The 15,100-nt window shown below is 38.6% G+C and overlaps 1 protein-coding gene across 1 annotated transcript in view; it reads right to left on the reverse strand.

Annotated features, from left to right (window-relative positions):
- The window catches only part of PPM1B (protein phosphatase, Mg2+/Mn2+ dependent 1B), a 60,250-nt gene that overhangs the window by 18,945 nt on the left and 26,205 nt on the right, over positions 1 to 15,100 (reverse strand). Inside the window, exons 3-4 of the mRNA XM_088527411.1 lie at positions 3,815 to 4,678; positions 1,708 to 1,825 (exon numbers count right to left, since the gene is read on the reverse strand). Of these exons, the coding sequence (XP_088383537.1) occupies positions 1,708 to 1,825; positions 3,815 to 4,660 (964 nt within the window). The 5' untranslated portion in view covers positions 4,661 to 4,678. The remainder of the gene's footprint in view (positions 1 to 1,707; positions 1,826 to 3,814; positions 4,679 to 15,100) is intronic.

The raw sequence follows: 15,100 nt of genomic DNA on the forward strand, positions 1-15,100 counted from the left end.
CAGTGGCTCCAGCCACAGTTTAAGCCACTAAATCCTTGATATAATCTCAAGGCAGACATGGCTTCTTGCTGGTTCTGACCAACAAAGTCCCAAACATCTTGGGAACCAAATTTAAGGTTACTCCCCATAGACTTATGTTAAAGAACACTGCTGAAGGGTCCGGCAGGCCACCAACCGGGCGCTTTTCAATACAAACACAGAAAAGCATCGTCTCAACAGCAAAATTCAGTGTAACACCAAAACACTGGACTTGGATGTCTTTCTCCCTTTCTGCCACCTGCCAAGACGACTGTATAAATTCCTGCCCATCTACAAATGGGCCAGCTCTGCATGGAACAGATATAGCGATCAGGATAATCTATTCTAGACCTGAAACAAACCGAGACAGGGTTCAAAACCTCTCAGGCTTCCTTCTGGTCAATTTGTTCTTCAGCAAGCCCTTCCAATACCCTGAACACTGTTGCAGTGGCTGAAAGCTCTAGTAACTTTCTTCACCATTATGAAGTAAATGAGATATGCTTCTTCATTAGTGCTCTCATAATCTTAAGAAAGTTTTAAAGAATCAAACCGAGGCTTCCAAAACTCCTGAAGACTGCTTCCCTCCAAAGATGCTGTCGTACAATCCTACCCTAGCAATATTCATAATAGAAAGACAACCTAATCCAAGAGGAGCCCTTTTCATGCCTGGATTGCTTTTTTAAAAGCCTGTGCCAACACATGATCAATCCTATAAAAATGGCAAACACTCAGCATCAACCCCAAGCTTCAGTCAGCTCCAGCAGAACTCTGAGCCGTATCGGATCACTAAATGAATCAAAGATCAGAGGCCATTACGTATCAATGCCTTGTCAGTCCTCAGAACAGCCTTCATGAGCGATAGACGTTTTGAAACCAGAAGGAATTCTGACCATCTGCTTCAAACATCACTTTTTCAGACATTAAGAATACTACAGAACAGGAATAAATATAAATGAGCAAACCTGCCAGCTACGCTACCTTTCTTTCTACTGCTTCTGCTGAAGGAAAGAAGTTGCATTCAAACTTGGGAATGCAACTATGAAAAGTCATAAAAATCAGTGACTAAACGGAACAGTTAGGAATTAAGTTTAGTCATCCACAAAAATTCTGCATGATATTTTCATACACATAACATTTATACTTAGCATGCATTCAGAAATTGAAAGGATATTTGCACTCATGTGCACTTTCATCATTTATTTATTTTTCTTAAGCAAAAGTTTATTTTAAGGATGCCCCAGTGGTAAAACAGCTCAAAGCCGTGTTGAATGTTTAGATAACATTTGGATGATAAATTGCATCTTCATGCAGAACTGAAAGAGTTTTTTTTGTTTGTTAAAAACTTTCATAAAAACAAGGGAATAATTAGTACCACAAACTTCCCTTCTAACTGTACTTTGTAAGTAAGACTTTAGCAGTATCACAACTTCATTAGCTGATATCTACGCCCTTCAAGGTCAGTGGTTGCACTTTATCTTGTTAAGACAGAAATACTAGCCCAAAGTTCACATTAAAAAAGCTTGTAGTATATGAAGATAAACTGATCACATGGCTAATGCATCAAAACTCAGAGTTGCAATCACGCTTGAATTTGATCCAGCATAAAAAGCATTGATGTTTTCCAGGGTTTTTGTTTTCACGGACAGAAGATGACAACAGCATTTCTCATGAACAAAACAGATTTCTTACCTTCAACCCGTGATTCCAAGTGCTTATCCAACTCGGCATCTTTTTTCACTGCCTCTTCTGAGACCTTAGGAGCATTTGAAAAACAAACTAGTACAATACTCATGTTATCACGACTCCCCTATACAACAAAGAAAAAAGAAGAATTAGTATCTTCAGACTTATTTCTCCTTTTCTATCCTTGCTATCAATCATACTTCCACTTGTACCAAACACAGTACTACCAATTTACTTGGGAAAAAGAAACTTAACTATAAAACTGTATTATGATAAGAACCTCTTATTTATAATGTTAATTTCAACCAAGTAAAACAACTACTAACCACCAGCTAAGTATTCTTATTTTAAAGTTTAAACATATTTAATGAACTTATTATATGTCAATTGTTTAAAAATAACATGAAAAAACAGTCATAAATTAAGGAGTCATTTACTGTCACCTTGAGCCTAGTTAAAAAACAATTAATGTTGCAAAATGAAATGCAGAATATTCTAGATGACTAGAATAGCTACCACGATCTACTATCTATTTCAATTTAAAAACATTACATATCATTACAAGTCTGCTCATCAGATAGTACTTGAGTAATACCTAGAACCTTGATGAAAGTTGCAAAATACAAATTAATTAGCATGGTAAAGACTGACCTTACAGACTAGCACATGCTTAACAACAACAGCATGTTTTTTTTTCCCTGCTATTAATTAAAAGGCAGATGCTCTACTAGTAAACTCCAGTACTATTCTGCCCACGTTTAGTTGCAAAACTATAATCCATTTCTGAATTTGAAGAAAATAAAAACAGTGCTCTTGTCCCTACTGTCTGACTCTCCTACAAAGAAATCCAGTGGATGCTCTTGACTTCACTTTGAAGGGTCATAGAATACGAGTTTAGTAGCAAGGCTACATTATTAGTTGGAAATTAAGAATTGGTGTGGGTAAAGAAAAGTTCTGTGAAAGTTTCTGCTCTTGCACTAAGTTTGAAAATTTTACGATAATCATTACGTAAATATAGCCTTAACCAAGCTGACCCCAAAATTTAAGGGTCATTAGGCATTGCATGTCATTTCTGTGTAAAATTGACCTACTGGAGAGTTCTCACCATCCACCATAATTCATCCACTTGAAGAAATGGATGTTGGAAGAATAAGTACCATCAAAAGTACTTAGAATTTCTTCTCAGTTTTCTTCCATAGCAAACCTATGGGGATGCCTGCTTTACACAGAATAAATAGCAGGTGGTACAACATTATCATCCTGTCATCCACTGCGCAAGTCCAGGGCCTGATCTTGAGAAAGCAAACCCAAGGTCAGGGCTCAGCTTTACTGAACGCCTACTAGAGCACAACCCCTTAACAAGGCTGGTCGGTTGCTCGGTCAGAAAAGCATTTAAACTGATCAAGCTAGAGTAGAGGTTGAAAGACAACCCTTGTTAGTTGTGGTGGTGGGTAGTGGGGATGTTACGCTTCAGAGTTAAAATTCTAAATATTAATACTTTTCCAAAACAGCTTCTTCAGTCTTTGTCATAATGAAGGCAGTTTATTGGCACAATTAGGAGTTGCATTTTTCAGGAAATGCTGCAAAGGGTATGTCTCTGAAACAGGTGCAGAGCAACCTGCCCTTGCTCCAAATCAACTTAGTTAGGGCAGGTGCAAACAAGCTCAGAGGCAGCCTTCGTGCTTCTGCACCTGAGCTAGTACAAGACACTGAGGATACCACTTCAGGTAACAGACAAATCATGTCTGGAAGATGAGATGGTGCAAGCACAGGTTTCACATAAAGGATGCCAATACCACCCAGTGCAAAACAACAACAACAAAAAAAGAAACCCAAACAGCCTAGTTTATTTGTCTGGAAACGAAACAGAACATTTGCAAGTTTGAGAAAATATTAATACTTTATTTCGGTAATTGCTGTTACCTCTCCAGCCCCAATAAGATGTGATACAGTTTATTGTTTTGCAAAGATACAGCTGAAAGGCTACAAAAGCATGAGGGAAGGAAAAGAGAGAAGGGATAGAGAAGGGCACAAACTGCTGCCGAGGGTGTACCCATCAAAACTACTGTGAAAGTAGTTTTCAAACATTAATTGGGGGAAAACAAATACATACCTTATGTAAACAAGTGTCCACTACCCAATTGCACACTTTTTCCAGGTCATCTGATACTTCAAGTCTAGACTTAACAAATTCACAGAGCTCTTCATTGCTCATTACATCCCAGATTCCATCACAAGCCAAGATGATAAATTCATCTTCTTCTGCCCTTAAGATTTCACAAACCTCAGGCTCTGGAGAAACAAGTTGTTCTGTAGGGCCTTTGCCATCAACACATTTGTAGTCATAGTCCCCCAAAGCTCGAGAAACTGCCAGTGAACCATTTACACGCTGAATCATTACACTGCCTCCTGCGTTCTGGATTCGCTCTTTCTCCCTTGGGTTGCAAGGTTTGTGATCCTGTGTTGAGAAACAGACTTGTCCATTCCTATAGAGAACAGCACGTGAATCACCACAATTGATAAAGTACATATGCTCAGGAGAAATCAGAACTCCCACTGCTGTTGAGCCACTTCTGTCCATCCCATTTCTGAGGTCTGAGAAATTGCGCATATACTCATCAATTTTCAAAAAGCCAGTTCTGATTCCACTCTTGACGTTCTCCACTGAAGGCTCAAGAGCAGATCCGGGTTTTTCCGTCGCCCTAAAGTCTTCATTGTTAGTGATGTGTTCTAGTAAGTGCGTTGAGCAGTAATTTGCAACACGAGATCCCGCATGACCGTCGTAGACAGCAAAAAAAGACCAGTTTTCTAAGCCATGGGGAATACCTACAACAGCTGTGTGAGCATCTTCCATTTCCACTCTCCATCCCTGCATGCTGCTGAGGCCATAACGCAAGCCGTTCCCTGCACCATGAGCATTATGTTTTTCAGTTTTTGGTTTATCCAAAAATGCACCCATGGTTATGCAATATTGAATCTGGAAAACAGAAAAGAAAAAGCTTTTTTTTTTTTTTTTTTAAATAAGCCTACCATTCCATAAGCTTGCTCAGCACTGTTGCAGTTCTGTTCCCCTTTCCTTGTGTTTTTTCCTTATAATACATGTTATAAAGAATGAGAATATATTTGTGTAAGTCAATTAGAAGTGGGAAAAGTAATTAAATGGCATCAATAAAATGTGATTCTAAAGACACTTAAAAAAAACAAAACAAAAAACACACACACACACACACACTATTTCCAGCCTACAGCACACAAAAAAGTGCTGTCTATGAAGAAGCAGTTCTCTACAGACCTATTTTGTCATTCCCTGCAGAAACATACCCATGCTGGAATCATAGAATCACTAAAGTTTGCAGGGACCTTTAGGAATCATCCAGTCCAGCCCCCCTGCACATGCAGCGTGCACATGGCTCTAGGATTGCATCCAGGCGGGCAGAACATCCATATTAATCCTAGCCTTTTCCTAGTTTCATTGTGGTACGAAGCAAAGCTAGTACTCCGTAAGTACTGACTGGCCTCATCTTTTCATGCACTGTGTCACTTCACTTCTGTAACCCTGTAAAGTGTGGCAGTTTTGACAGAGGAAGGAAGACCATCTGCCAAAGGAGAACAGTCTTTCCACAGAAATTCTAGGAAAATCTCACTTTGACCCATGAAACTTATCACAAATTTCTCTTTTTACAAAGGGACAAGAAGGTAATTTAAAGCTTGTATTTTTAACTTTGCCAGAAGACATTCATATGTTTGCATGTAATTTTAGGTTCAAGTTTAAATTATAAGCAACACTTTGTCTAAGTAAAAGAAAACAATTCACAGAAAATCAGAAGTGTTTTACCTTTGAGAAGACCTAATTCAAAAGAGATTATCTTGCAGGAATGATCCATGTTCAAACTTGAAATGACCTTTAACTTCCCCTCTTATATTGTAGACTGGTAGGTTACCCTATCTGGGCCTGAAAAATCACCTTTCACCCTGCAAAGCTGGTAGGAAATACAGTCTTTAATCCAGAGATGCCAGGGCACTTAGATGAATTTGGAAACTCAAGACACCACAAGCTGTGATTATGCTGATAAAGACTGTCCCATAAAATCCACAGAGCCTGGTTGGGAAACAATAGTACTTTTACTATTTTGAAATTTGAATTTAAAAAAATGTCATGCCAGATCCTGAGTGGTCCCTCAGCCTCACATGCATGAGCACTTGAGAAGTCAGGATAACTCCGACCTGTTTTGTTACCAGGTCAGCAAAAAAGGTTAAGTATCTTGCTCGCTCCACTCAGCACTTCTGAACACATTTTCAACACTCATAACTTATTTTGTGCTATTTCTTGTCACCTCCCGTATCAATGCGGTGATGAAAAGAGGAGTTTTTGTGGGTTTTTGTTTGTTTTGCACCTCATTGCTGTGGTACCATAAAGACTTTCTTGCAGATAATCCAAACTTCTCATTACCTAACACAGAGAACTCCATGAAGTGCTGAAGATCCACACCATGTGGCAGATCTTAGGGTTTTGCTCACTGATAGTACTTCTTTGGAACAGAATGTGTTTAACATTTCAATAGACTTATGCAAAACTTCCTCAAATGCTGCAGCAAGACTTTTCCAGTTTACTCTTTAGTCTAATATTACTTTTTTTTTTTTTTTAAATCAGATTCAAAATAAACAACGATGAAAAACACACCACACACAGACCTTCAATCAACCCTAGTGGGGCAAGAAAAAAAAACATTCAACAAAAAATTACTTTTATTTTCTGGATTGCAAGCAAAATATTCTATATATCCCATGGAAGTATAAGAAAACATTTATTCTGCATATATTTATGTCTCATTAGCAGGGAAGAAACAATAGCCCGGTGCTAAATCAACATATAGAAACTTCGAGCAAAGGAAAAATACACACTTCAGAAAGTTGTAGACAAACAGGAAAGACGCAAGCAGCAAAAAGTATAGAAAAAAGGTTACAAAAAGGTTGAAGTCATTGTCACAGTACAGTAAAGGCTAAAAAAATCCAGCAAAAAAATCAGGGTTGTTGTAATTGTCACATGTAATAATGTTTTATTTTATTGAACTTGTCAATCAACTGTCTCCCTGCTTTTACTGAAGCAGATACAGTAAGAAGCTGCTTGTTTCATTACGAAGGAGTAAGCCACAAAGTCTCCTAGAAAAATAGTGAAATTTTTCATTCAAGAATGGTTACACTTTTCTAAGAGCCAACTAAGCTCACTTGTATTCTGCTGCCTCTGAGGGCAAGTTACCTGAACTCTGGAGGTTACTTTCAGCCTAATATTCTAGTCTACTAATCAAAATCAACCCTGAAATATATAGATGATGTTCTGTAAAACTAAGATGTGCATAAAATGGCTTAATATAAAAGCACGAAGAGGCTCCTAGTACTTAGGCAGAAAGTATTTAAAGGATTCACCAGCTGTAGGCTCTGCCTGCTCTAGTTGACACAGTACATGTCTGGCACAGAACTGGAAGCAAACCTGATAAATTAAGAGCCCCGCACAGTTACTTCTGCAAATACCTCCTCCTGCTCTGATGGAGCCTTACTGCCTCCCAGAAAGGAAATGGCAAATTTCGGCAGCCCAGCAAAAAAAGCTCACGTAGGTCCATTTGAGGTCTATTTTAAACCATAATGCCTAAAATCAAGTACATCTAATGGACCATCTCACAGGGAGAAGGTTACAGCCACAAATACTCTCATATATAAATACCAACATAAGAGACCGAGCAGGAAATTTAACTCCAAGCCTTGGACGCCGAAACGGCAGCTACTCAGTGGTGCTGAGCCTCACTTCCCACGAGGGCAGCCAGACACGCAACACACCCGGAGGGCAAACCCCCCGCCACCCCAGGCACTCACGGCCAGCAACCAAGGCCCCAGCCTAAAGCCAGCAGCATCACACTAGATCACCAGAAGACCACCCGTAATGCTTCCTAGCAAGCTCTCCGTAGGAAGCGTTTTACCCTAAGTATTTCTGCTGGTGTGGGTTACTAAGATAAAGTAACAACCTCATGGGGGCATCAGTTAGTGATACCAGGATCATACTACCACACACACTGCACATGCACTCAATGCTTTTGCCATCAAAAGTCTTTGAAGAGACCACTGAAAATCTGTTGCACTACTTAGTTGCTATGTTACTATAGGGAACAGAGTTTTTATTGACTACACGTTTTCTGATTACATATATCAAGAAGTCTCACATGACACTATAAACCTTGTGCTTAGTAAGTTTGTGCATTAAGCCATTAAAAAAGTAAAGAAATTGTGACCCTCAAGAAAGCATGTGAAGCGTCGTGTGCTCTGCTATGGTTGCACTTAATTTGCAAAGCGCACAGCTTCCATAGCAGGACTGACAGTAAAAGCAAGTTATTATGAAGACACGCTTTAAAGCTTGTTCTAAATTTGTTTTTCCTTCACATAGACATGAAATTAAGACTCAGAAAAGGTATTTTACAAAGCAAAACCAAAAGTATCGTCCCAGCACCCTGATAACTGACATATATATAGTAAGAAAATAAGTTACAGAATTACTTCAAACCTGCAGGAAATCTGTTCTCAAAATATTTTCAGTCCTTTTAGCAACTTTAGAAGTCATTAAGGCCTTTCAAACACCTACTCTCTAACCTAAGCTTCCCTCTCTTACTTCAATTTTATACTATCAAAAAATCCATGCAAGAAACACAACCATCTTTTGTTTAATCTCCATAGTCACTATCGATTTGCCTCTAATTATATTTTCTGGCATATGGAAGATGAAAATGACTACACATTATGCTATACACTGTAAGCTTCACACTATTTCTGATTTACAAGCAAAGTAATATGTTGTGTTCCACTCAAGTGTTTGCATCACTTTTTCTTTCCTTATGTGATTTGCAAAAATGCTAGTCAATGGATATAACATATTCAGCTTAAATGGGGTATTTGCTACCCAGCAAGATGCCCAGCCAAAACACTCTCAAGACATTTTCTCTAAAGATCGAATTTTGCTTGAAATTTCCATGTCAAATACTATCATAAAAAGCAAAGCAAGCCAGTGTCACAGACCATCAGAAGGAAGCGTTTCCACCATTGCATTTCATGGCCAAGACATGAATAAGTTTCATACCATTTAATAATTCAATTAACATCAGTAAGAGATTCATGAAGCAGTTCTAAATCATCTAATAGCAATTCAAACTGTACAAGTATGAAGCTACTCTAAAAGCACACAACAAAATTCTCAACAGTAAATGCAACAGCACTGCAATGCTACCAAGATGACAATTGGAAGAAATTCCGCAACTTTTCTGACTGTTCAAGGCTCCTGTCATTGAATTAAATATGTTTTTAGAAGTCGAAAGTGTCTAAGGAGCCATACGAACCAAAATGTAGATCAAAATTCAATTGTTAACAAAAGTCTGTGACCTCAATATTGAGCATTATGGCAACTCAATAACTGCATATATACACATACACACACACATCCCCCTTTAACAAGTTCAGGGAGTTGCTAATCTTCGTTTTAGCTATTTCATATACAGCCCCCTTTCTTGACATTCTGAAAAAAGTCAGAAACAAGGAAAAAAAGAAAACTTCATGTTATTCAAGTTTATATTCTTAATATCCCTATTCAATATTACAAATCCTTCATAAAGGATACAGGAATTGACTTACGAACAGCTACAAAATAGTAAGATGGGAAATCAATCTCTGGTGGTCCTACAAAAGAATATAGACATTTTAAAGTAAATCAAAGGACATTTACAAGAAGAAAAGAGAAATAATACATACTTGTCCTGTCACAATTGCTTTTTTTAGTGAAGCGTTTTTGCTAATCAGCTCTTTTACAACACACTTTCTCCAACACGAAAGGCCACAAAGAGAAAATTGGTTCACTAAAGCAGTAACCTAGGACTTGCACCTACTTCTGTCACAGACTAGCTGTTCTTTCAAATCTCTTAGGCTAAATCCAAACTGCAACTCACAAAAATTACACGGAAGGCCAAAGCCTATCTTTGTTCTAATGTAGTGTTTATATCTCTAATTTTAAACATGTTAGGGCTAGGTGCAAAGCAATCTCCAAAATGGCACCTTGGTAGCATTTAAGCCAGGCCACAAGTGCTGAGGTAGAGAATCTCAGAAGAGACCTCTAGAACTCATCTAGTCCAATTCCCTGCTCCAAGCTCAAACAGTATTAGATCCACCTTCTAAAATAACTCTGGCTATGAAGGTCCTTGTCCAGTCAAGTTTTGAACATCTCCAAGGACACTCATAGCCTCTGAATAACCTGCTGCAGTGTTTGGTCACTTTCATGGTGTAAACACTACTCCTCTCAGTGCAACAAACTCCATCCTTTGCCTCTTACCCTATTGCTACACACCTCGAAGAAGAGCAGAGCCCCATGTTCACACTACATTTGCACTAGACAGCTGAAGACAGTGACTAGATCTCTACGTAAGTACTAGGGGGCCCAAAAGTGCACACCATATTCCAGGCTCATCAGTCTCAAATACAGGGGAATAATCATTTCTTCAACACACTGGGTACATTTTTTTCTGGATGAAGGCCAACTTCCTACCAGGCTTCATAATCAGAGACACACTGCTGTCTCATAGTAACCAGTTGTCAACCAGGGCCACTTTTCCTAGTCCCCACAAAGTTTTTTCTACACAATAATCATCCAACCTGTACTGAGGTATGAGCTTATTCTGTTCCAAGCACAACACTTGCTTGAACTTTGAGTTACATCAACCCATTTCTTCTGATCTGTCTTATCAGCCACTCCTTCCAACAGGGTATCAGAAGTTCCAAGGGTGAATTCTACTCCACTGTACAGGTTCTTAATGAAGACTTCATTATGCTTCCTCCTCAACATTCAAGCACCTCTCACCATTTCTGGACAGACTTGAAGACAATAAACTCTAAATCTCTGTGCAGTACAATGTTCAGTCTTGAGAGAAAATGCGTCCAGTAGAAAAACAGGTAGACGGACCCACTTTCAGCTAGTCAGTCATCTTTTTTTTTTTTTTTTTTTCTTTTTACCCCCAATAATACATGTAAACTTTGCAGTTCAGCATCCCTTCAGCCACGAAGAATTTCCAAAACTCTGAATTCTTAGAAAATACAATTATGCGATACATAAGTTTAAGAAGACAATTTCAAACCCTTCTTGGAAATATGTTTATCTTACATGAGATGATTAGCTGAAACATCAGAAATCAAAGATTGTGTCCACAGTAATTACTCAAGCTTCCTTGAGAACAGAGCAGTAGTAAACTAACCTGAACTCTAATCTGTACTGCAGAGAATATTCTCTAAAGCTGTATATATTATTCAGACTAAGGATGGAAATCAAGAATTCTCTTCCAGAAGATTTCCCAAAAGAAAGAAAAAAAAAATCACTTGTTGTATTACTTGTGAAGCGCCAATAATCATTAGCGGTAACTGCTGGAAGGCTGTTAGGGGAAGAAAATACTGGTCAGGAAACTGAATGTGAGCAGTAGCTCTAGCTACCACTCTACTGTATAGACTTCATCTTTAGTTTTACATCAACAGCTAAACCATTTCCAGGCCAGTGCGGGTCTGTGAGTCTATTACAAAAGCAGACATTCCTCTTCGGCCCAAGAAATTAACTTAAATCTTAGTTAAGTCCTAATATCGTGCCTCCTTAATGTTTCATACCTCATACAAAAATGAGGTATTGCCTTTCTTATACAAAGGAAAAAAAGGCAATGATTAGACCTAGAAAATCAGAGTCTTTTACTCTTTTGAGGTGTGCAAGTACAAAGACCAAAAGCCCACTAAATATTGTTCTAAGCAAATATAAGCTGATAGTCTATACATTCATTTCATTAAATTCTCATCCTCCTCATTTGACACTTAAGCAAAATTCAGGATCAGTACCAGAGATAGTTTTCCCAGTAGCTGCACGCTCAAAATTTTTTGCATTATCAGCTAAGTTTGCTGTTTTGTTTTTTCTGAACAGAAAATCCGAAGGGAGTTTTTCTCCAACTGCTGCTTACAAGGTGATAAACAGAATTCTTACTCAGTTAAAGAATATCCCTAATGAGCTTACTTTCCACTGTATTATAAAGAAGAAACAGGCAATTATGTTAAATTAAAACATGCTCTTTTCTCTTTAGATTCAAATTTAAGGAACAGAAATAATACTTGCTGGCCATCCTAAATAAGGCAAAAAACCTTAAATTATAACATCTAAAAGCTAGGTGAAAGTCACAGTAGACACCATTAAGTAACTTCCAGATCACTTCTCATTTTCAAGGGCAGCATTACAGCCACACTAACACCTTGATGGCTGAGAACCCTAACAGAGAATCTTTCCACGTAATCAGAATTGTCCAACATGAATCTTTTACGCTCAGGTCTAAAGTGTACTGCCAAGTGTCTTCTCCTTGGAAGGATTCACTCAACAGGCCAATCACTTTTAATAAGTCAGTGTTGTGGAAAGCAGCAGTGCCAGTTTCCTGTTACAAAACACATGTCCTCCTGCTATAAAAAATGATGTTTCCAAAGAGAAAATACTGTGCTAGATACTGAAGATCTAAGCAACAAATAAATGGTGAAAGTATCTGTAGAAAACAATTTCCAAGTTTACTGAAAGGGAAGAAAATAGCTTTTCAGGCTTAAGTAGAGAGTTTAGACTTTGGCTTTGATTTAAAGTAAAAAGCTCCTCTGTATGTATGCATACACACACTACACATGCTATACATGTATACATACATACCAGTTTCGGCATTCATAAAAGATATCCATGACATCCCTCAATATTCACAATACAGAATGAGTGCATTGTAAATAAATACAGAATTACATTAAGTGACTACAGGCTAATTTGGTAAGCAAAAACAGATTAAGCAAGCTCTGAACATCTGCTTGCAGACCACTTGGGATTTTTTTTTCCTGAGTCACCCAATGCTTGGGGCTGGAAGGGAGCCTTGGAGATGATCTAGTCCAATCCACCCCCCCCTCAACCAGGGTCACCTACAACACGTTGCCCAGGGCAGCATCCAGACAGTTTTTGATCATCTCCAAGGATGAAGACACTGCGACCTCTCCAGGAAATGTGTTCTGGCGCTCAGTCACCCTCACAATAAAGATAGAATTAATAGAATAGATAGAATAGAATAGATAGAATAAAAGATAAAATTTTTCCTTATATCCAGACAGTACTTCCTGTGTTTCAGGTGCATCACTGGCCTCTTGTCCTGTAAATAGGCATCACTAAGAACCTGCCTCCATCCTCTTTACTCTCTCCCATCAGATCTCTATGCACAGGTTAAAATCCCTCCTCAGCTCAAGCCTTCTTTTCTCCAGGCTGAAGAGTCCCACCTCTCAGCCTCTCTTCACACGAGAGGTGCAAGCAGCTCTGGGGCCATTTGATGGACTATTCCAGTAAATCGATGTCTGACTCACACTGGGGAGCCCAGAGCTGGACCCAGTACTCCAGTCAGGGATCAGCTCAGACACACAGCATTAAACCCATAGAAAATTGCAAAGGGAGCTCTGAATCTAGCTTTGCAGCCACAGCAAATAGCAAGATATCACCACTCCAGTCGAAGCATTTTACAGCCACCAAACCATTATCAGGACATGTGCTTACCCCCTAGACAAGCTACAGAAGCCCAATTCACTTAGTGTTGTGGTTGTGTAGATACTTAGACAGAGGTGTAATGCTTATGCTAGCACATCATTCTGTGTTTGTGACTACTAACTTCCAGCTGCTCTTAGGTCACATGCACACTACAGCGAGAACTTTACTGAAGATGATGAAAGCAGATGCCACTTAGTGGGAAATATTCTAAAGTATTCTGGCACCTTCATGGTGCCAGAATCACAGCAACTGCACAGGATCAGAGCAAAGGCTACAGCTTATAAGGCCGAGCTAGCTGGGCAGGAGTCAGTATTCGTGCCCTTGCGCCACGTTCCTCAAGTAGGAGTTTGCGCTTGATTCAGTAGGTCTGCTTAGTTAAGTGTTAAGTGCTAATAACTGATTTATCAAGCCTGCAGTCACTTCTTGTCCTTATGGACTCCACAAGGAAAACCAGCCATACGATTGCATTGCCCATGTGGAAAGTCTGCTATGAAGATTTATACACACACAGTATTGACTGCAATTCATTTTCTTTGTATCTGCTCACACTCCCTGCAGGCAACAGTCATGCTCTCATTTCTTTACCTGGCTATTTGAAACAGATACACTTAGAGAATTTGGATATCAGAAAGCATTAACCTAATACAAAAACAATCTCTCCCTAAAATGTATAGTTATTTCTAAGACAATTCATTTTTCCTGCTCTAAGCTCAATAAGAAGATTGTCCATTTGGGGAAGTTAAGTTTAATTCATCCCTCTACCCCCTTTTCAATCACCGATTTAACTATCAACAGCCAGTTTGACCAGTACTTAAAGAAACAGTACCTAAGCTTTTTGTAAAAATAAATAAATAAACAAATAAACAGTCTTTAAACAGTACACAATTCATATTGTAGTTGAATTAATTTCTTTCATTAGCCTGAAATATTTTGGACAAATTCTTTCCTTAGGCTTCTCAACTTTAAGGAAATTTTCATGGATACTTGTTACTGACCTGTATAACATCCCACCTAAGAATGGAATATTGACATCAAGTGGAGTAATAAAAATTAGACTCTAGTCCCACCCCTAACAACTATGGGCTAAAGCAAACAAATCGAACCCTCAGAGAGAGCAAAACACAAAATTAAGACTAAAACACATATCACAATTCTGCTGATTCAATGTACACAATTGAGTGATTTCACAAATTCTCTCCAAAAGACATACTCCTCATTTGAAGACAGGGAGTAAATGGTTCAGAAACATAAAAAACTAAGCATGCAGCCTTTAATAAGTATTTGGGGTAGAAGGGAAAGGATTTTGTTTTTTATAATTCAGCTGCTTGTTTTGTGTTTTAACTTTATTGGGCAAAATGAAGTGAAGTAGATAAAAGTCATCCAGTAGCAGGAGGCGAGTTCCCAACTGTATGTGGGGTGCTAAAAATCTGCACATTTTTTCCTTTTTGTTGAAATTTAGCATTTAGTTTTGTAACATCAAATTTGTCAGTTTTTAACTGTTAAGACACAAAACAAGCAGCTGAAAGTTGCAGCAACTTTGAAAAAGGTGCCAACCTTCCCCCACTACCACCCAAAAAGGTCATTCAGAAGTTGAAGCTACAGTAGACTTGCAGCAACTATTAAGAGATTTCCTGTTACTGATTTTAAAAGGTAACTTCAGCAGTATTGCTGCTAGTAGCTCTTTTAGGGAAGTACAAACCTTGAGGGGCAGTGCGCCATGCACGCAGACAGTAAGCTGATCTCAGCACATGCTGTCAAAAAGCTTCAAGACTTTTACTGACTGACACCAAACAC

Source organism: Tinamus guttatus, unplaced genomic scaffold, assembly GCF_059628265.1.
Source record: "Tinamus guttatus ecotype Peru unplaced genomic scaffold, ASM5962826v1 Tinamus_guttatus_pri_ptg000286l, whole genome shotgun sequence".
Classification (NCBI taxonomy): domain Eukaryota; kingdom Metazoa; phylum Chordata; class Aves; order Tinamiformes; family Tinamidae; genus Tinamus; species Tinamus guttatus.